Raw genomic sequence first — 20,394 nt, forward strand, 5'->3', positions numbered from 1 at the left:
GGCTTTGGCTCAGGTCATGATCTCACGGCTCATGAATTCGAGCCCCTTGTTGGGTTCTGTGCTGACAGCTCAGAGCCTGGAGCCTGCTTCCTATTCTGTCTCTGTCTCTCTCTCTGCCCCTCTCTTGCTCAGGCCTGCTCATGCACGCGCTCTCTCTTTCTCACTTTCTCTCTTTCTCAAATATAAACAAACATTAAAAAAAAAATAAACTTTTTTTTTTAATTCAGTATTCTAGTTTCAGAACCCGTATTCTATGTCCCTAGTTAAATCACTGAAAATTTAATAAGAAAGTATGAAAAACAACCTTTCATCCGTATTCCTATTATCCAGTGTGAACTGCTAGTAATATCTTGGTCTTTTTGCTTCTACTGTACTTTAGGAAGAAAAAAATCCATTTTTTTTTTTTTTTAATTTATTTTTGGGACAGAGAGAGACAGAGCATGAACGGGGGAGGGGCAGAGAGAGAGGGAGACACAGAATCGGAAACAGGCTCCAGGCTCTGAGCCATCAGCCCAGAGCCCGACGTGGGGCTCGAACCCACGGACCGTGAGATCGTGACCTGGCTGAAGTCGGACGCTTAACCGACTGCGCCACCCAGGCGCCCCGAAAAAAATCCATTTTTATAATTATCCTGCCCCTATCCTCCTAGAAACGAACATGTAGGGATATGCAGGTGGTGAATTTATAAACAATGATACATTTTCATTATTAAAAAATTCAGAGTACATAGAAGTACGAAGATGAAATGAGCATCATTAGCATTAGGTGGCCATCATTCTAAACATTCTGTGCATCTATTCAGGTAGGAAGGTGGATAAGGTAGAAAAAAGGGATCCTAGGATTATTACATTTGGGGGACTTTTAGAGAGGGGTGGTAGAAGGGCTTCTCAGTTGCTGGTAATATTCTATTTCCTGACCTGAGTGGCATTTAAATGGGAATACTCCTTTTGAAATAATTCTTGAGCAGGACACTTAAACTTCAATAATAAGTTTTTTAAAATGTGATTGTTTTTATAGTTGTTATTTACTAAAAAGTGTTAAATTTAATTTCACTTACACAAGAAACACATAAGTGAAGTTGAAGAGATTCTTTTTTTTTTAATTTTTTAAAGTGTTTTATTTATTTTTGAGAGAGAGAGACAGAGCACAAATAGGGGAGGGGCAGAGAGAGAGGGAGACACAGAATCCAATGCAGGCTCCAGGCTCTGAGCTCTTAGCACAGAGCCTGACATGGGGCTCAAACCCACAAACCATGAGATCATGACCCGAGCTGAAGTCGGACACTTAGACTGAGCTACCCTGGCACCCTAAATTGAAGAGATTCTTAAACATCAAATGTCTCTTCATAAGATTTCCTCTGAAGTTAAGAAATAAATTGTTAAAAATGTTAAGCATTTATATTCATAACGTTTGATTTTTAACTGTTACAATTTTAGACAGTTGACTTCTTGATACCAAAGAGAATTATTTTAGTACTTACCACTTGTGATTTGATCACTTTTTCATTGTCCAGGTTTAGCCATAACCCTTGAATTTTCTTGTTGGAGAACACCTCACCTGCCTTTATATTTGAATGGCATTCTGACCCACACTTTTTATCTGAGTACATGTTTATAGACGTTTGTTCCTTTGGTATTGAGGATCAAGAGAGTATTTTGACAAATATGTTTAAAAAAGTAAAATGTGGAGAATAAAGGTACCTAGTTGTGTGCCATAGGACCTCCCTTTTCCTCCCCCACCCAAAATGTTTTTATGTGCCATCTTTGTATCCTTTTCAAATCAACTCTTTGTTTTTAACAGGAATCAGATAATAGAGTTCTCTTAACTTCTAAGTTGCCTAAAGATAACAAACAGGAAATGGTTTCAGCTCAGATCCAAAGCCCTAGGACAAGGAAACTTCCCACAGGAAAAAGGTACTATTACTGCACTCTGTTTTTAGTCTGTTTGGAAAGGGATTTGAAGAAAGGTGGGTACTCTCTGACCTTAGCTGTGAAGACCAGTATGAATCTGTTAAAGCATGCATTACAGTTATTTTGTCTAAGTAATGTTACTTGGCTACTTAAATGTCACATGGTCATTTTATTACAGATATGAAGGTAGACCTACAGTCTCATCCTGGGATTCACCCTTCTCCCAGAGGGCAAGGAAGAGGTTAACAGAACAAGAAATACACGCAGTTTCCGAGAAGCTCTCTCAACGGCTCTCTGAACTAGATTGGGCAAGTCTTGTTTTTTATCTATATTGCAATTGCCATAGTTGGTGAGTATTTAAGTGGTCTTCCAGTCGAAGATGGAAGCTAAGCTAAGGTACTAAAATGAGTTGTGTCTTAATTACTGTAAAAATGTTTCATTAATCAGGCAGATAGGACATAGGATGAGAAGTCATCTCCACCTAGCCTTTCATGATATAACCAAATTTGGTATGGATTTAACCAGATTTTGTTGAATTCTGATGAAAGTTATTCATTTAATTATTTACTTTTTTAAAAATTTTTTTAATTATTTACTTTTTTTAAAGATTTTATTTGTAAGTAATCTCTGTACCCACCATGGGGCTCAAGCTTACCAACCCCAAGATCAGGCGTCGCATGCTCTACCAACTGAGCCAGCCACGCACCCCGAAAATTACATTAAAACCTTTATTTTAGACACATCTAAGATTTGGTATAAAATTAGATCTCTGCTTCTCACAAAATCCAGTATTACAGTTTAGGGGTATCATTGAATAAATGTATTAAATCCTTGTGTGACTTACTCTAAAGTTGATTGAAACTGAATAGTCCATAGCACTGGTTAATATACATACTTGATAAACTAAATATGCATAAGTATCTAAAAGTTATTAATACCTAATTATGAGAAGCTTTTTTTATTTTTATAAATTTTTTTTTAACGTTTTTATTTATTTTTGAGACAGAGAGAGACAGAGCATGGATGGGGGAGGGGCAGAGAGAGAGGGAGACACAGAATCGGAAGCAGGCTCCAGGCTCTGAGCCATCAGCCCAGAGCCCAATGCGGGGCTCAAACTCACGGACCGTGAGATCGTGACCTGAGCTGAAGTCGGGCGCTTAACCGACTGAGCCACCCAGGCGCCCCGAGAAGAAGCTTTTTAAAGATTCTGTCTACTCTTTCTTACTTGCATTCTGCTGAAATCAATGAAAGATGTTAAAAAGTATTTTCTCAATAGATGTTAAAAAGTGCCCTGGGTGATCGAATTAAAGAAAAGACTGGCTACGAAGAAGATGATATTGGAAATGAAGAGATGGAGAGTGGAAATGATGAGACACTGTCTCAACACAGTGACAGCATCATGGAGTATGGGCCGAAGAAGCGAAGGCCAGGTACTTCTTCTCCCAGAGACGCCAGGATGAGGTCCTAGGGAACCATGCAGGCACATCCATTGTTCTATAATGACTGGCTTTTTCATTTTAAATATTTTAGAAATACGTAAAAGGATAAAAAGTAATAGCTCTATCTTCACCATCTAAAAGTAGCAGATGCTAACAGTTATATGTGTGCTTTACACCTTTTTTGTTTAAAAATAAGAGTTAAAATCCCCTCTGTCCTCCCTGCAGTCCATTTTTTTCCTCCTTCAAAGAAACAATTCTCTCAAAGTTGATATCTTCTTATCCCAGTTTTTATTGTTTATTGATTTTTTTGTTTGAGATAAAATCGACATATAACATTGTATTTGTTTAAGGTGTATAGGTGCTTGCTTCAGCACACGTAATAAAATCATTTAAGGTGTACAGTGTAATGATTTGACATGTTTATATATGTGTGTGTGTGTGTATATACACACACACACACACATATATATGTATGTATTTTTTTTTTACGTTTATTTTTTTTGAGAGAGAGTGAGCAAGAGTGGGAGAGGGGCAGAGAGAGAATCCCAAGCAGGCTCTGTACTGTCAGTGCAGAGCCTGATGCAGGGCTGGAACTCATGAACCATGACATCATGACCTGAACCAAAATCCAGAGTCAGACACCTAACCAAATGATCCACCTAGGCGCCCCTTGATATATTTATATATTGCAAAATGATTACCACAGTAAGTTTAGTTAATATCACTTGACATAGTTACAAATTTTTTGTTAATAACTTTTAAGGTTGATTTTTTTGCAACTTTCAAATATGCAATATAGTATTGTTAACTATAGTTTCCATGCTGTATATTATATCCCCAGAACTTATTTATCTTATAATTGGAAGTTTGTACCTTTTGAGCACCTTCACGCCCACGTTTGGCAACCACTATTCTATTCTCTGTGTCTGTGAGTCTGGTGTTTTAGATTCCACATATAAGTGAGATCATACATTATTTGTCTTTCTTTGACTTCACTTAGCACAATGCCCTCAAAGCCATCCATGCTGTTATAGATGGCAGGATTTCCTTTTTTTTCTATGGATGAATAATATCTGTTTATATATGTTTTTTTCTTTATCCATTTATCTGTGGATGGGCACTTAGGTTGTTTCTGTATCTTGGCTATTTTAAATAATGCTGCAGTGAACATGAGGGTGCATGTATCTTTTTGAGGTTGTGATTTCTTTTCACTTCTGGGTCATTTGGTGTTCTTAAGTTTTTAAGGAACCTCCATACTGTTTTATTTCTTTTGAATACTGTTTTACTTAGTGGCTACACCAATTTGCATTCCCCTTAACAATGCACAAGGGTTCCCTTTTCTCTCCATCCTCTCCAACACTTGGTATCTCTTGTGTTTTTGATAATAGCCATTATTCTGGGGCACCTGGGTGACCCAGTGGGTTAAGTGTCCAACTCTTGATTCCGGCTCAGGTCATGATCCCACGGTTCATAAGATCAAGCCCCACTTCAAGCCTGCTTGGGATTCTCTTTCCCTCTCTTTGCCCCTCCCCCACTCGCACGCATGCTCACTTGCTCTCTCAAAATAAACTTAAAAAAAAGCTAATAGTCATTATTTTAATCAGCGTAAGATGACATCTCATGGTGATTTGGATTTGCATTTCTCTTGATAGTGATGTTGAACACCTTTTCGCATACCTCTTGGCTCTTTGTGTGTTGTCTTGAGCAAAATATCTATTCAGTTCCTCTGTCCATTTTTTTAATTGGATAGTTTTTTTTACTATTAAGTTGTATGAGTTCCTTATATATTTTGGATATTAATCCTGTATCGGATATCTGATTTGCAGATATTTTCTCCTGTTTGGTAGATTGCCTTTTCATTTTGTTGATAGTTTCCTTGGCAGTGCAGAAGCTTGGTATGGTACCACTTGCTGATTTTTGCTTTTGTTGCTTTTGCTTTTGGTGTCAAATCCAAAAAAATGATTGCTGAGACCAATGGCAAGGAGCTTACCCCCTGTTTTCTTCTAGGAGTTTATGATTTCGGGTCTTACATCCAAATCTTTAATTCATTTTGAGTTGATATTTGCGTATGGTGTAAGATAGGTTACAGTTTCATCCTTGTGAAATGTGGCTGTCCAGTTTTTCTAGCACCATTTATTGAAGAAACTCTCCTTTCCCTATTGAATATTCTTGGGTCACTTGTTGTAAATTAATTGACAATATATATGGGGGGTTTATTTCTTGGCTCTCTATTCTGTTCCATTGATCTGTGTGTCTTTTACGTCAGTACCATATTGTTTTGATACTATAGCTTTGTAATACAGTTTGAAATCAGGAAGTGTGATGTCTTCAGCTTTGTTCTCCTTTTTAAGGATCACTTTGGTTATTTGGGGTGTTTTGTGGTTCCATACAAATTTTGTGACTATTCTATTTGTGTGAAAATACCATTGGGATTTTGATAGGGATTACATTGAGTCTGTAGATCACTTGGGTTGTAACGGTATTAATGCTTTCAATCCTTGAGCATGGAATATCTTCCCATTTATTTGTGTCTTTCTTTCATCGGTGTCCTGTAACTTTCAGTGTACAGGTTTTTCACTTTCTTGGTTAAGTTTATTCCTAGGTATTTTATTCTTTTCTGAATTATCATTCAAGTATAATTAATATACAATGTTACTTTCAGGTGTATAGCGATTCAGTAATTCTATAAATTTCTCAGTACTTATCAAGATCAGTATATTCTTAATCTGCTTTATCTATTTCACCCATCTCCCTCCTATTCCCCTCTGGCAACCACCAGTTGCCAGAGTATTTAAGAGTCTGTTTTTTGTTGTTGTTGTCTTTTTTTTTTTTTTTTTAATTCACATACAGGTGAAATCATATGGTATTTGTCTTTCTCTGATTTAACTTAGCATTCTATTCTCTAGATCACCCATGTTGCAAATTGCAAGATTTCATTTTTTATGGCTGTCTTTTTGAAGCATTGTAAATGGGATTGTTGTCTTAATTTCTCTTTCTTATAGTTATTAGCATATAAAAGGTAACTGATTTTTGTATACTGATTTTGTATCTTGCAGCTTTGTTTTTTTATTTATTTTTTTAATGTTTATTTTTGAGAGAAAGAGTGTGAGCTGGAGAGGGGCAGAGAGAGGATCTGAAGCAGGCTCCAAGCTATCAGTGCAAAGCCCATTGTGGGGCTCGAGCTCATGAACCATGAGATCGTGACCTGCGCTGAAGTCTGACACTTAACCAACTGAGCCACCCAGGTGCCCCTAAAGATTTTATTTTTAAGTAATCTCTGCACGTAACCTAAACTCACAACCCTGAGGTCAAGAGTCACATACTCCACTGACTGAGCCAGCCAAGTGCCCCTGAATGCTTTCTTTCTTACCTAATTGGTCTGGCTAGGACTTCCACTACTATATTGTATACGTGTATATATACAACATATGTATATGTATAAAGGTAGTGAGAGTAGGTATTGTCTTGTTACTGAAATGAGAAGAAACACTTTAGCTTTTCACCCTTGACTATAATGTTAGCTGTGGGCTTATCAAATATGGCCTTTATTATATTGAGTACATTCCCTTTATACACAGTTTGTTGAGAGTTTTTATCATGAATGGGTGTTGAATTTTATTAAATGCTTTCTTTGTGTCTGTTGAGATGATCGTATTTTTATCCTACATTTTGTTAATGTGAATCACATTGATTGGTGGATGTTGAACCATCTTTGCACTCCTGGAATAAATCCCACTTCATATGGTGTGTGATCCTTTTAATATACTGTTGAACTCATTTGCTAATTATTTTGTTAAGGATTTTCGTTCACATCAGTGTTCATCCATATTCATTTTGCATTGATGTTCATCATCATGCTGGCCTTCTAGAATGAGTTTGGAAGTGTTCTTCCTCTTCTGTTTTTTGGAAGAGTTTGAGAAGGACTGCTATTCTTCTTTAAATGTTTGGTAGAATTTACCAGTGAAGCTGACTTTTTGTTGGATGGTTTTTGAGTACTGATGTAATCTTACTTGTAATTAGTTTTTCCGGTTTTCTATTTCTTCATGACTAAATCCTGGTACATTTGATGTTTTTAGGAATTTATCCATTTCTTGTAGGTTGTTCAATTTGTTGGCATAAAATTGTTCATAGTAGTTTCTTAGGATCCTTTGTATTTCTGTGGTATTTATTAGTTGTAATGTCTCCTTTTTCATTTCCAATTTTATTTGAGTCTTTCCTCTTTTTCCCTTGGGTAAGTCTGGCTAAAGGTTTATCTCTATTTTATGTGGCACCTGGGTGGCTCAGTTGGTTTAGCATCCAACTCATGGTTTCCGCTCAGGTTATGGTCTCATGGTTCATGAGTTCGAGCCCCACATCAGGCTCTGTGCTGACAGTGTGGAGCCTGCTTGGGATTCTGTCTCCCTCTCTTTCTGCTGCTCCCCTGCTTGCTCTCTCTCCCAAAATAAATACATACATTTAAAAAATTTTAAATAAATGTTTGTCCTTATTTTTTCAAAGAAACACAGCTCTTAGTTTCATTGACCTTTCTTTTGTTGTTGTCTGTTTCACTTATTTCTGTTCCAATCATTGTTATTCCCTTCCTTCCAACTTTGAGCTTTGTTCTTTTTTCCCTGGGTCCTTACAGTGTAAATTTAGGTTGTTTGAGATGTTTCTTTTTTTCTCCCAATTTTTTTGAGATCTAGTTGATAAATAGCACTGTGTATGTATATGGTGCAGTGACTGGATTTACCTATCATATGAAATGATTACAATAAGTTAATATCCATTGTCTCCTATAGATATAAGAAAAAAAAGTTTTCCCTTGTCTTGAGAACTCTTAGGATCTACAATAACTTTCAAATATACCATATGGCAGAATTAACTATAGTCATGTTTTACATTATATTCCCAGTACTAATTTATCTTATAACTAAAAGCTTGTACCTTTTGACCACCTTCATCAAATTCCTCCACCCACCCCCTGCCTCTGATAACCAGAAATCTGGTCTCTTTTTCTATGAGTTTAGCTTTTTTTTTTTTTTTTTCTTTTTTTTGTAGATTCCACATCTAAGTGTTTGGTTTCTTTTTCTTTTAGATCCTACAAGTGAGATCATACAATAATCCTCCGAGGGTCCACCCATGTTGTCACAAATGATAGGATTTTCTTTTTTATGACTGAATAATTCATCCATCATTGTACATTTATGTTTCCGTGTCTTGGCTATTATAAATAATGCTGCTGTGAACATGGGGTAGCAGATAATCTTTTCAACAGTGTTTTTGTTTTCCTTGGATGTATTTCAAAAGATGAAATTGCTGCATCATATGGTAATGCATCTATTTTTAATTTTTTGAGGAACTGCCATCTGGGTGTACCAGTTTACATTCCCACCAACAGTGCACAAGGGTTCCCTTTATTCCATATCCTTGCCAACACTTTTTATGTCTTGTCTTTTGTTGGTAGCCATTCTAATAGGCATGAAGTGATACTTCATTGTAGTTTTAATTTGCATTTCTGTAATGATTAGTGCTGCTGAGCACTTGATGTACCTGTTGGCCGTTTGTAGATCTTCTTTGGAAAATGTCTATTCTGTTCCTTTGCCCATTTTTAAATTTGGTTTTTGCTATTGAGTTGTATGCATTTGTTTTTTGGTTTCAGTTTGTGAGAGAGAGCACACACGTGAGCAGGGGAGGGGCAGAGAGAGAGGCAGAGAGAGAATCCCAAGCAGGCTCCCCAGATGTAGGGCTCAATCTCACAGTGAGATAATGACCTGAGCCAAAATCAAGAGCTGGAGGTTTAACCAACTGAGCCACACAGGCATCCCAAGTTGTATGAGTTCTTTGTGTATTTTGGATATTAACCCCTCATCAGATCTCTAATTTGCAAATTTTTTTCCCATTCCAGAAGACTTTTAGTTTGATGTAGTTCCACTTGTTTTTTATTTTGTTGCTTATACTACTTTAGGTGTCCTATCTTTCCTGTTTTCTAACATATGCATTTATTGCTATGAACTTCCATCTTAGAACTTCTTTTTGCTACATCCTATAGTTTTGATATGTTGTATTTCCTTTTCCATCTGAAGATTTTTTAAAAGTTCTCCTTTGATTTCTTCTTTGACCTTTTAGTTGTTCAGTAGCATGTTGTTTAATCTCCAGATGTTTGTGAACTGATTGTCCGTTTTCTTCTTGTAATTGCTTTCTAAATTTCATACCATTGTGGTCAGAAAAGATGCCTGATAGGATTCAATTTTCTAACTTAAGACTTGTTTGGTGCCCTAACATGTGATTGGTCCTGGAGTATGTTCTTGAATGCTTAAGAAGAATGTATATTCTGTTGCTTTGGGATAGAATATTCTGTAAATGTCTGTTATCTGGTCAAAAGTGTGGAATTTAAGCATCTTTATATGCTCCTATGTTGGATACATAAATACTAAGAAGTGTTCATAAACAGTATATAACATTTCCATCATTATATAACAGTCGCCTTTGTCTCTTGTTACTGTCTTTGTCTTAAAAGTTTGTTTTATTTGATCAAAGTATAGCTACCACAGCTTTCTTTTGGTTTCCATTTGTGTGAAATGCCTTTTTCTATCCCTTCACTTTTATTCTGCGTGGACAGTGTGCCTAAACCTAAAGTGAGTCTCTATTTAGAGTCAGTGTGTAGTTGTGTTTTCTTTTTAATCCATTCAGCCACTCTGTGTCTTTTGATTGGAAAATTTACTCCATTTACATTTAAAGTAATTATTAATAGGTGTCAACTTAGTGTTGCCATTTGGTTAGTTTTCTGGCTGTTTTGTAATACCTCTGTTCCTTCTCTTGCTTTCTTTGTGATTTGATGATTTTCTTTAAGGGTATGCTTACACTTCTTTATTTTTTGTGTATTGTAGGTTTCTCTTCCTGCTCCTATACTTTGTTTTTGGTACCATAATTTACATCTTTTCATCTTGTGTATCCAGTGACAAATTATTGTAGTTGTTTTTGCTACTTCTTTTAACCTTTATGCCAGATTTACACGTGCTTTACCCACCACTGTCACAATGTTGGACTTTCCTGAATTACATATTTACTTTTACCAGTGAGATTTCACTTTTATATGCTTTCCTGTTACTAAATAGCACCCTTTTATTTCTTTTTGAAGAAGCGCCTTTAAAATTTCTTTTAAGGCTGTTCTGGTGTTGGTGAACTGCTTCAGCTTTTGCTTATTTGAAAACTATTTCTCCAGTTCCAAAGGACAGTTTTGCCGAGTAAAATAGTTTTCCTTGGCCATTTTTTTCTTTCAGCATTTTGAATATATTGTGCCATTCCCTTCTGGCCTGCAAACCTTCTCCTGAAAAATCTAAGGATAGTCATAAGGGGGTTCCCTGGTAAATAACAAGTTGTTTTTCTCTTGCTGATTTTAAGATTCTCTCAAATTAAATTTGACAGTTTAGTTATAATGTGTCTTAGAGTGGGATCTTTGGATTCATCTTATTTGAAAGTTTCTGGGCTCCCTTAATCTGGGTGTCTGTTTCCTTTACCCAGGTTAGGGGAGTTTTCAGCCATTATTTCTTTGAATTAGCTTTCTGCCTTTTTCTCTCTCTCCTCCTTCTGGGACCTCTATAGTGTGAATATTGTTCCACTTGATGGTGTCCCACAAATCCCTTAAGCTGTCTTCACTTTTTTTCATTCTTTTTCTTTTTGCTCATCTGTTTGGATAAGTTCCACTGTCCTGTCTTTGAGTTTGGTAATTATTTTTTCTGCTTCCTCTAGTTTTCTGTTGAACCCCTGTATGGAATTTTTCAGTTTAGTTACTGTATTTTTCAATAATGTGACTTTGGTTTATCTATCTCTGTTGAAATTCTCACTTTCACTTGTGAAATTGTTCTCCTGACCTTGTGGAGGCTCTTTATGCCCATTATTTTTAAGTTTTCATCAGGTAAATCCCTATTTTTGTTTCATTAAGGTCTGAGTTTTGTCTTATTCTTTTGTTTACAACATACTCTTTTTGTTCGTTTTCCTGTGTCGGTCTCTGTGCACTAGGTAACACCCACCTCTCCCAGGCTTTAAGGAGTCATCTTGTGTAGGAGAGCACTCATCATTCAGCCCATCCCTAGTTCTTGATTGTGCCAAACTTTTGTGATTGTCAGACTGCCATCTTCCTTCTTAATGGCTCCCAGAAGATGAGGTTGGGTTTTTTTTTCTCATTCACTTGAGGTGTAGAAGTCATTCAGCTAGTTTCTGGATTCCTTTCAGAGGGAATTGTTCCGTCTATGTAGCTGTAAATTCAGTGCATTCTGGGGAGGTGGTGAATTTAGGAGCCTCTAAATTGCCATCTTGAACCTTCTCATCCCTTTTTTTATACTTGTAACAGCTCATATTTATAAATGCTATTGTTTTTAAATTTATATAGATACCGTATTATTCTGTAACTTTTTTCTCTTGTTTTGGAAATCTGTGTTGATACAGATACATAGTTAAAATGAATGAACTGTAAGTTCATATGATATACTCCATTTGTATGAATATATATAGATCACCCTTTTCCTCTATTTCAGCACATGTAGATTGTTTCTACTTTTCCTAACTACAGTTTTGTAATGAACAACCTATAATGTGCAAAGTTTCTCTAGGATCTCCAGGCCAGGTTGTAAAGCATGGAGCTCTTGATCTCAGTGTCATGAGTTCGAGCCCCATGTAGAGGGTAGAGTTTACTTTTTTAAAGAAAGTTTCTCTGGGATCTACATCTAGTAGAATTTCTTTTTACCCCGAAATTACTTTCTTCCCTTGGTTATTTCATCTCCCCCCCTCCCCCCCCCCCCCCACTTAAACTTTCTCAAGTAATCTCTAGGTAAGCCTCACCTAGTAAGCTACATGTTTCGCTTGCTATACACATACACATCTATCCTATTTTGAAAACTCATAGTAAGTTACAATGCTATTTTAATTGGATCTTCAGTTTCTAAAGAATACATTGTGGACATCGTAAGATGTCATGAAAGCATCATTTAAAGTAAATTGTGGGGGTGTCTGGGTGGCTCAGTTGGTTGAGCATCTGACTTCAGCTCAGGTCATGATCTCATGGCTCAGCTCATGAGTTTGAGCCTTGCATCAGGCTCTGTGGTGACGGCTCAGAGCCTGAAGCCTGATTCAAATTCTTTGTCTCTGTCTGCACCTCCCCTGCTCACTCACTCTCTCAAAATATAAACAAACATTAAAAAAAATTAAAAAGTAAATTGTGCAAGTCAGTTTTTCTTAATATCTTTTTTTTTTTTTAATTCCGAATATCAGTGCCTGACATGGGGCTTGAACTCACGACCCTGAGATCAGGAGTCATGTGCCCCACTGACTGAGGCAGCCAGGCACGCACGCCCTTAATACCTTACATTCAAAGTGAATTTAAAAGATTTGAATTAAAAGACTGAAAAAAATAAAAGCTTAGGGAAATTTTAGTTCTCTTGGAAGGTTTATTTAGCAAGATACCACACTAGTTTCCTTGATCTTAGAATTACTCACTTTTCTGAAAAGGCATGGAGTCCCCCTCTACACAACTACCAGATGCCCTAGCACAACTATACACAGCGGAGCATTAAAAACATTTGTGAAGAAAAGTGATTTGTTAGATGTCTCAGGCAGTGTGCAGTTGTTAGGAGGGCTAAATTACTTAGTAGGGAAAAATTGGGACTTACTTACAAAATGCTGACCTACATGAACTTTGTCTTCTAAGCATGCTGCTTCGTCGGGATGAGATGTATATATACTTACGTCCTGCCTCCTCAGGACCGAGATAGGTATAAAGGGATAGCAGACATGCAGCTTGGATGGTGTAACATTTTCTTCCTCCACCACCACTTCCTTCCACTTCTTTTAGGCTGTATACATTTATGTGCCTTTATCTGTTTACTTGGTATGACTAAACATATAAATAAATACGAATTCGTTACAGGAGAGAGTATGTTTAGCACATTCACAGTCATTCTTTTTTGGATTTGGTAAAAGTCAACTTAGATTTCCACCTTAATATTTCTGGCTATCAGGAACTAATGGTGCATGTCTCTTCCGTGTTACAGGAGTTCCTATGCATAGAAGGCCACCCTACAGATCTCATTCGCTCTCTCCATCTCCAGTTAACAAAAACACACAGTTCCATATGGAGAGAAAACGGCAGCGAAAGCCTAAAGAGGCAGATATCCACCAATTCCAAGCAAAGGTACATCCCATCTCTTGATTCCTATTGAGTAGCAGGCAATACCATTTACCCTCAACCAAGGGTTACAGTGAACATACTTCAGTTGCATTTAATATTCTTGAACTAAGTGAATGATAGGAAATGATGTGGCAAAGCTTTTATGTCTCCCATTAGGCACCATAAAACTTGTGATACTCTAAGAAAACTAACCTTGTCACATATAATCCAGCACTCCAGTGGATTCAGAAAGAGTAGATCAATGTGGGTTGATATTGGCAGAGTGCTTCAGAGAGGATGAGAATTTGAGGTGGGTTAAAAGTGATAGGCCTGCTGAGTTACAGATAGGATTTAAGTGCTCAAGACAGGAATGAGAGGAGGTGGTTAGAATTCAACATGGAGAATGCATGAGTACCAAGGAAGACTTCTGCTGTGGAACAGGGAGTTTGAAATGCAGCATAAATTTAGAACACTTACATTGTTTGGTATAGTATATTTTATAATTAGTGAAAAACTAAAATGCATTCATATGTCTTATAATGACATGTAACTTCAACTCAGCATGTAACTTCCACTCAAGGGACTATCAAAATAATTACAAAACCTGAGAACAAAAAAGTGTATTGTGTAAAACTTTATGTCCCAATTACATGTCTGTTAAATAATGTACATTTAGGATAGTGGAGTCTGCAAGGAACTTAGGCGAATTTTGTTCCTTATATTTTCATTTGTATATGTTTTTAATAATTATATGGCTTTTTCTCCTCTAGGCAATAACGGAAGCATTTGAAAGGGAGCTAAGAAGAAATAAAGTTCAAGAGAATATTGGATCTCTAGGAATAAATAATGATGAGGAAACAGTGGGTAAAAGTCGCTGCTGTAATAAATGCAATTTGATCAGATCAGTGCCAAGTACAGAGATGATCTTTTTAAAAGGAAAAAAGAACAGGGCCTTACTCATTAGCTCCTTGGAAAAAGGATTTCATGAAGCAGGATTTTCTCTTATTTATAGGGTAGCCAACTTGCTAAAATGTGGCAAGACATGGTATCAGAGAATACTAGCATTTTTCCTTCCTGCCCCAAACTGCCATCAGTTCTTATGTGGTTCTGTTGTTTAGCAGTTGACCAGTAGTTTAAAAGCTAGTTGAGGCTGACAGGTTAAAGGGGAGTTAGATAATCTCAGTTGTTCTATGCCTGATGAGAAGAAACCCAAAGCATAAATTTTCATTGCCTTTCAAAAGGATGGTTACAGAAACTAAGTGAAAACAGGAAAAATGCTTGTGCTGAAATGTTCGTGAACAAAACAGGATATAAAATACATTATGATTGCAACGAAATGTTATTTAAGCACTTTTTTAATCTACATGGAAAAAGTTGTCAAGCAAGTACATCGAAGTATTACTGGTGGTTGTATTTAGGGTGTGGGACTCTGGTGACTATGAAACTCAAAAAAGATTCAGCGCTTTTTCAAATTCCAAGAGGTGCCAGAAGCCAAAAGATGCTTTTAACTTAGAGTAGACAAACACTAACCAGATTTTAGAAATGTAGAGTACGACAGTTTGGTTGGGGATTGGTTAGCTATTTTTATCAGTATGTAATACTTAAGATAATATATGAAAGTTATTAGACTTCTATCTTATTTCTATCCTGTTTTATGTCTGCTTCCAAGGAAAAAATATACAGAGAAGCTGTTCATAAAGGAACTCCAACAAAACGTAGTCAGCCCTGGAAGACTTACTCTAGAAAGACCACAACTCCAAGTCCAAGAGGTGGCTTGCCAAAGCCAAATAAAGCAGTTCCAAGTAAGAACCACAAAATTGTGCTTCACGGAAAACTGGCATCCTTTGAAAGTGTGTGCTACATTCCAAGGGACACAGCACTGAAAACTTCACATCTGCCAGTTAGCTGGAGAAAGCGCCCTCTTTTATCACTGCCATATGCTTGATTTCTGTAGAGAGAGATAAAACTCTTCAGGCATTTATTTAAAACTCTTAATACCTTAGGGAGGCCTATATAGTGGTACCAGAGACAGGGTAGGCCTGCTACCTGTTGCTGCAGCTTCAGCCTCACTCTGCTTACTCACACTTTAATTGCCTTATCTTTGTTTCTGGCAAGTCGGTAGAACCAAAGAGAAGGTCCAAAGCAAGCAGATGGCCCATCCAGCTCCTGTTACATCGACAGTTGGTGCCAGTGAGCATTAGAGTCCTGTTAAAAGGAAAACAAAGTCATGTGAAATGCCAGGGTTCAGTTTCAAACACTGCTGGCCTTCTGACTACATCCCATCAGACACAGACTTTGCCGCCCAGTAGGGCCGGGAAGCGTGTGCGTGACCACACACACAGCGTCCGCCCCAGTCGCTGAGTCAGCCGAGCAGTCAGGACGGACTTCATGAGAACCGTGTGTCATCAGTCAGATCTCTTGGGCTTATTTTCATCCTTTGTGGTAGTTGGTGTGCTGGGATCAGAGAAGGAGGGCAAAAGTTAATGACGTTCTTCTGGAAGTATTCTTTTCAGGATCTGAACTGCATCACTTAGATAAGCTTTGCTCTACCAGGAAGGTAGAATCAGAGTTATTGTTAAAAGCTGTCAGCAAATCTCTCAGGTGAAGGGGGGTTTGGGTTTTTTTTGTTTTGTTTTGTTTTGTTTACCTTGCAGTGAAAGTGAATGAACACAGCCTCTTGCCCCTCATGCTGGAGCAGTTTCCATTTCTCTATGTTTCTGGTGAAACACTAAGCAAAATGTGGAAACAGCAAATTACACAGGTTGAACAGCTCAGAAAAGATGCATGTAGAGAAAATCGATCAAAGAAGAAACTCCAGGATGAAGTAAGTTACCTGTCAATCTCAGGCATAGGACTTAGAAAGGAGAAAGGGGAAGAGCTAATCTTTTAGAATCTAGTGAATAGCATTATAACCTCCTTCCTTCCTTTCCTCCCTAAAGATAGAAGAAGCCTTAAAAAAGCATGACCTCCTTACTGTACTTGTCAAGAAAGAATATGAACATAACAAGAGACTGGTATGTTAAGAGCAAGTTGAATATTATAATTTTGACTTTATAAGTTATATTAATTACTTGGATTTGTACAGCTGGGTGATAGTCCCACAGACTTTCCTTTAACACTTGCCTATGGAAGCATCTAGGGCTGTAACCAAAACTGATGAGGGGGGAAGGTGCTAGTATAGATAGTTTCATTTGGTCTTTATAGTAACATAATGCAGATGTTTTCTTCGAGATGCTTACACTTGGTCCCACTGTGATCCACGGCGCACCATCCTCTGTTGAGTATAATGGAGTGGACAGAGGTCAAAGACAGTATGCCAGAGGAGGAGATTTTAAAACTCTTGGTTGAGATAAGCAGTGACAACTGTAATCCTAAACAGTTCCAGGGAAAGAAAGGGAAGCCATCTGAAAACAAGTATGAGTCTGAACACTGAGTTGAGGGCTTTATGTAGATGACCTTATTTCATCCTCTCTGCTTTGCAAGATATAGTCTAATTTCCTTAGTTTCGATGTAAATAATCTTGGTAACAAGTTTTGCTCGAAAGTCAGAATGCCTTTTTTCTACTGTTTTTAACCTGGCATCTGAGTGGGGCTTAGGTGACCCCTGGTGGACGTGGGGAGATGCGATCCTCAGTTCCACCTGGATCACCTACGGCAGTGGGGGCTCGTTGGGGTGGCCCTTCAGACTGGTGATGAACCTACCAAAGGCTGGAAGGCTTCTGGGGGCCAATGGTTTTTCAGAACCTATGCCCAGGTGATAGGCCCCTGGCTCCGCAGGCCTGGCTTACAAGGACCTCCTGGTGCAGAACAGGGCAGTTAAGAATCCCAGAGTCTGTCTTCCTCTTGTCCTTAAACCTCTTTTTCCCTTTCCCTTTCCTAGCAAGACTTCAAGGACCGCATTCATAGGCAGAGGTTGACACAGTCGAAGATAAAGGAAAATCGGCAGCAGATTGTCCGTGCCCGAAAATACTACGATGAGTACAGAGTTCAGTTGCGTGCAAAAATGATGAGAATGAGGACCCGGGAAGAAATGGTAAATATGGCTTTTTATCCAACCCCTGTCAAAAGGATGAATTTTACCTGTTACCTTTCAGCATGACCTTCTTTGTGACTCCTGTCCCAATTTGAATCCATAACCCAAATGCAAATCCTCAAGTGCTGGCTACGAAAGTTTCTTATTACCTGTGTGGTGCCTCCCAGTCTGTTCTGTCTCCACTGCCCTCGTCTGAATGTGAGCCCTTCATTCCCTCTGTTCTGCACTTACCCTCCAGGACAATTGCTGTAAGGGGTTTGCGAACGTGTTGGAACAGGAATCAAAGGTGTGACTAGATGAGCTGGATTCCACATAAAATCAGAAAAGGAGTGTAGGTTGTTGTCTTAAGCTGAAATGCTTAATATTTTGAGAGTACAAACTGGTAGTAAATTTCATCTCTAGAGTAAAACATCGAGGTAATTATAGTTGACTGGGCTGCTACTATTAGCATTACTAAATGATGCTGCTAAGGCTTTGAGAGGTTAAGTAACTTGACTGACACCGCTGACTGATGAATGCATGGCCATAACGAAAGTGGGCATATCCAAATCCTTTGAATAATCTGTTTTCCTCTGGCTCAGATAACCACCTCACCCTCAGTTGTGCGCATCTGTAAATGCGCCATTTGTTCCTTCTCTGGCTGGGGTTCTTCCCCTATATACATGACTCCTTGAGAATTGTTTTCTGAGAGCAGTAAAGAATTCTGGGGATACAGGAAAGGATGCTGAACACCGCTGGTCATTAAGGAAGTACAAATCAAAACCACCATGGGAAACCTCTCACTAAAATGGCTGAAATAAAAAAGGTGTTGGCAAGGTTAAGGAGAAGTTACAGCCCTCACGCAGGGCTGGCAGAAAGGTGCGACCGCCTTAGATAACAGTCTGGCAGTTCCTCAGGAGGTTGAACACAGAGCTTTTGTAGGACTCTGCAGTTTCACTCCTAGATACATTCACGCAAATAACCTATAGCACCTTATTTATAATACCTGAAAAGAAGAAAGAAACTCCAGAGGCCCGTCGGCTGACGAATGGATAAACAAAATGTGATATACCCATAGAATAGGATGTTATGTGGCAATAAAAAGGAATGAAGTATTGATACCTGCTACAATATAGATGAACCTTGAAAACATGCTAATAAGTGAAAGAAGCCACATACAAAAGGCCACATATTTTAGGATTCCACTTATATGAAATCTCCAGGGTATATAGACCTGGAAAGTACATTAGTGGTTGCAGGGAGTCGGGGGGTGATGGAGGAGTGGCTGCTGATGGGTGTACGGTTTCTTTTTGGAATGATAAAAATGTCCTGAAGTGACGATGGTCGCACAAGTCTGAATATACAAAAACTTCCTGAATTGTACCTCTTCAAAGGGTGAATTTTATGGTATGTGGATTGTATCTCAACAAAGCTGTTACTTAAAAAGACTTTGTGAAATACAGTCAGTGTAGCTGGACCACTACTGGTCCATTCCTCCGTGAAAAGTTCAGCATTAACTTTATTTTTCTAACAACAGATATTTAAGAAGTTGTTTGAAGAAGGTTTACAAATTCAAAAGCAAAGATTACAAGACCTAAGAAACTATGCCAAAGAAAAGCGAGCTGAACAAAAGAGACAGCACCAGAATGAACTGGACTCCATGGAGAACTACTATAAAGACCAGGTGGGCTCGCTGTCGCTTGTTCACATCCTAATGTGCTTAATCCTGACCACGTTGTATCAAAGATCAGCTTTGTATGTTTGATAAAAAGCCTCCATGTATCCATTCAGAACCTGTCCATACAGGTTGCACTGGTGATTCACAGTAAGCTAGTCCTTGACCACGGTACAGAATCTGCATTGCCCTGGTTCTGTTAAAAATTTTAAGGGGCACCTGGGTGGCTCTGTCGGTTAAGCATCTGACTTTGGCTCGGGTCTTGATCTCCCAGTTCGTGAGTTCAAACCTGCATTAGGCTCTCTGTACTGACAGCTCAGAGCCCACTTTGGATCCTCTGTCTCCCTCTCTGCTCTCCCCAGCTTGCACTCTCACTCCCTGTCTCTCTTCAGAAATAAACTTAGAATCTTTTTTTTTTTTTTTAAGTCTATGAACTTTCAATATAAGAATTGTTATATTTGGGCTATCGGTAAAACATTTGGTTTTTGTCCTCTCTATGAACAGTTTTCATTGCTGGCAGAAGCCATATCACAAGAACGCCAGGAACTCAAAGCCAGAGAGAGATCCCAGGCACAGGTAATAATTAATAGAAATCATTGATTTATAGTTTTCAGAACTAGAAAACAACTATAGTACACGTTTTAAGGGAAATGGAGAAGATCCATCTACAATCCAAAACATCCTATGGTTAATCCGATAAATAGGATTTATCATGTGTTCCTTTTCCCTGTGAAGTCTCTGTAAGAGCTGCTGCTAAATTCCTGCAGTTGCAGGGGCTGGAGGAGCTAGAAAGTGGCGAGGCTGTAACAAGAGTGGGGCCCGGACAAACGTGAACAGCAGGTGACGTGAGTTCTCTTGCAGACACTATATAAGGTGAAGAGGGAGCTGAGGTCGAAGATGGAGAAGGAGATTCAACAACTTCAGTGCATGATCACCCAGGATGACGACGATGCTTTCTTCCGGGAACTGGAAGCTGAGCGCTTCAGATCGCGCCTTCATCTGGCTTCTTTTCAGTACAGTAAAAATCCCTTCCTGTGAGACCAGATTTTGTAAGTGAAGTTTCTGGAGGACGTTACCAGGACAGAGCTAGAACTGAGCCAGTAAACACTCTAAACCAGGAGACTCCTTTCCAAATGCTTTACTTATACATTCATTCCAGTACTTTTTATGACATGATTTTTTTAAATAAAAATTTTCTTGAAGTACACTGCTGTGAAT

The 20,394-nt window shown here is 38.3% G+C and overlaps 1 protein-coding gene across 1 annotated transcript in view; it reads left to right on the top strand.

Annotated features, from left to right (window-relative positions):
- Window positions 1-20,381, top strand: part of CEP95 (centrosomal protein 95) — a 43,548-nt gene extending 23,167 nt beyond the window's left edge. Inside the window, exons 9-20 of the mRNA XM_003997069.5 lie at window positions 1,801-1,913; window positions 2,089-2,218; window positions 3,187-3,340; window positions 13,375-13,514; window positions 14,261-14,350; window positions 15,160-15,292; window positions 16,145-16,314; window positions 16,430-16,504; window positions 17,370-17,522; window positions 19,039-19,185; window positions 19,681-19,752; window positions 20,038-20,381. Of these exons, the coding sequence (XP_003997118.2) occupies window positions 1,801-1,913; window positions 2,089-2,218; window positions 3,187-3,340; window positions 13,375-13,514; window positions 14,261-14,350; window positions 15,160-15,292; window positions 16,145-16,314; window positions 16,430-16,504; window positions 17,370-17,522; window positions 19,039-19,185; window positions 19,681-19,752; window positions 20,038-20,214 (1,554 nt within the window). The 3' untranslated portion in view covers window positions 20,215-20,381. The remainder of the gene's footprint in view (window positions 1-1,800; window positions 1,914-2,088; window positions 2,219-3,186; window positions 3,341-13,374; window positions 13,515-14,260; window positions 14,351-15,159; window positions 15,293-16,144; window positions 16,315-16,429; window positions 16,505-17,369; window positions 17,523-19,038; window positions 19,186-19,680; window positions 19,753-20,037) is intronic.
- Window positions 20,382-20,394: the final 13 nt, after the last annotated feature.

The sequence above is a fragment of the Felis catus genome, chromosome E1, assembly GCF_018350175.1.
Source record: "Felis catus isolate Fca126 chromosome E1, F.catus_Fca126_mat1.0, whole genome shotgun sequence".
Classification (NCBI taxonomy): domain Eukaryota; kingdom Metazoa; phylum Chordata; class Mammalia; order Carnivora; family Felidae; genus Felis; species Felis catus.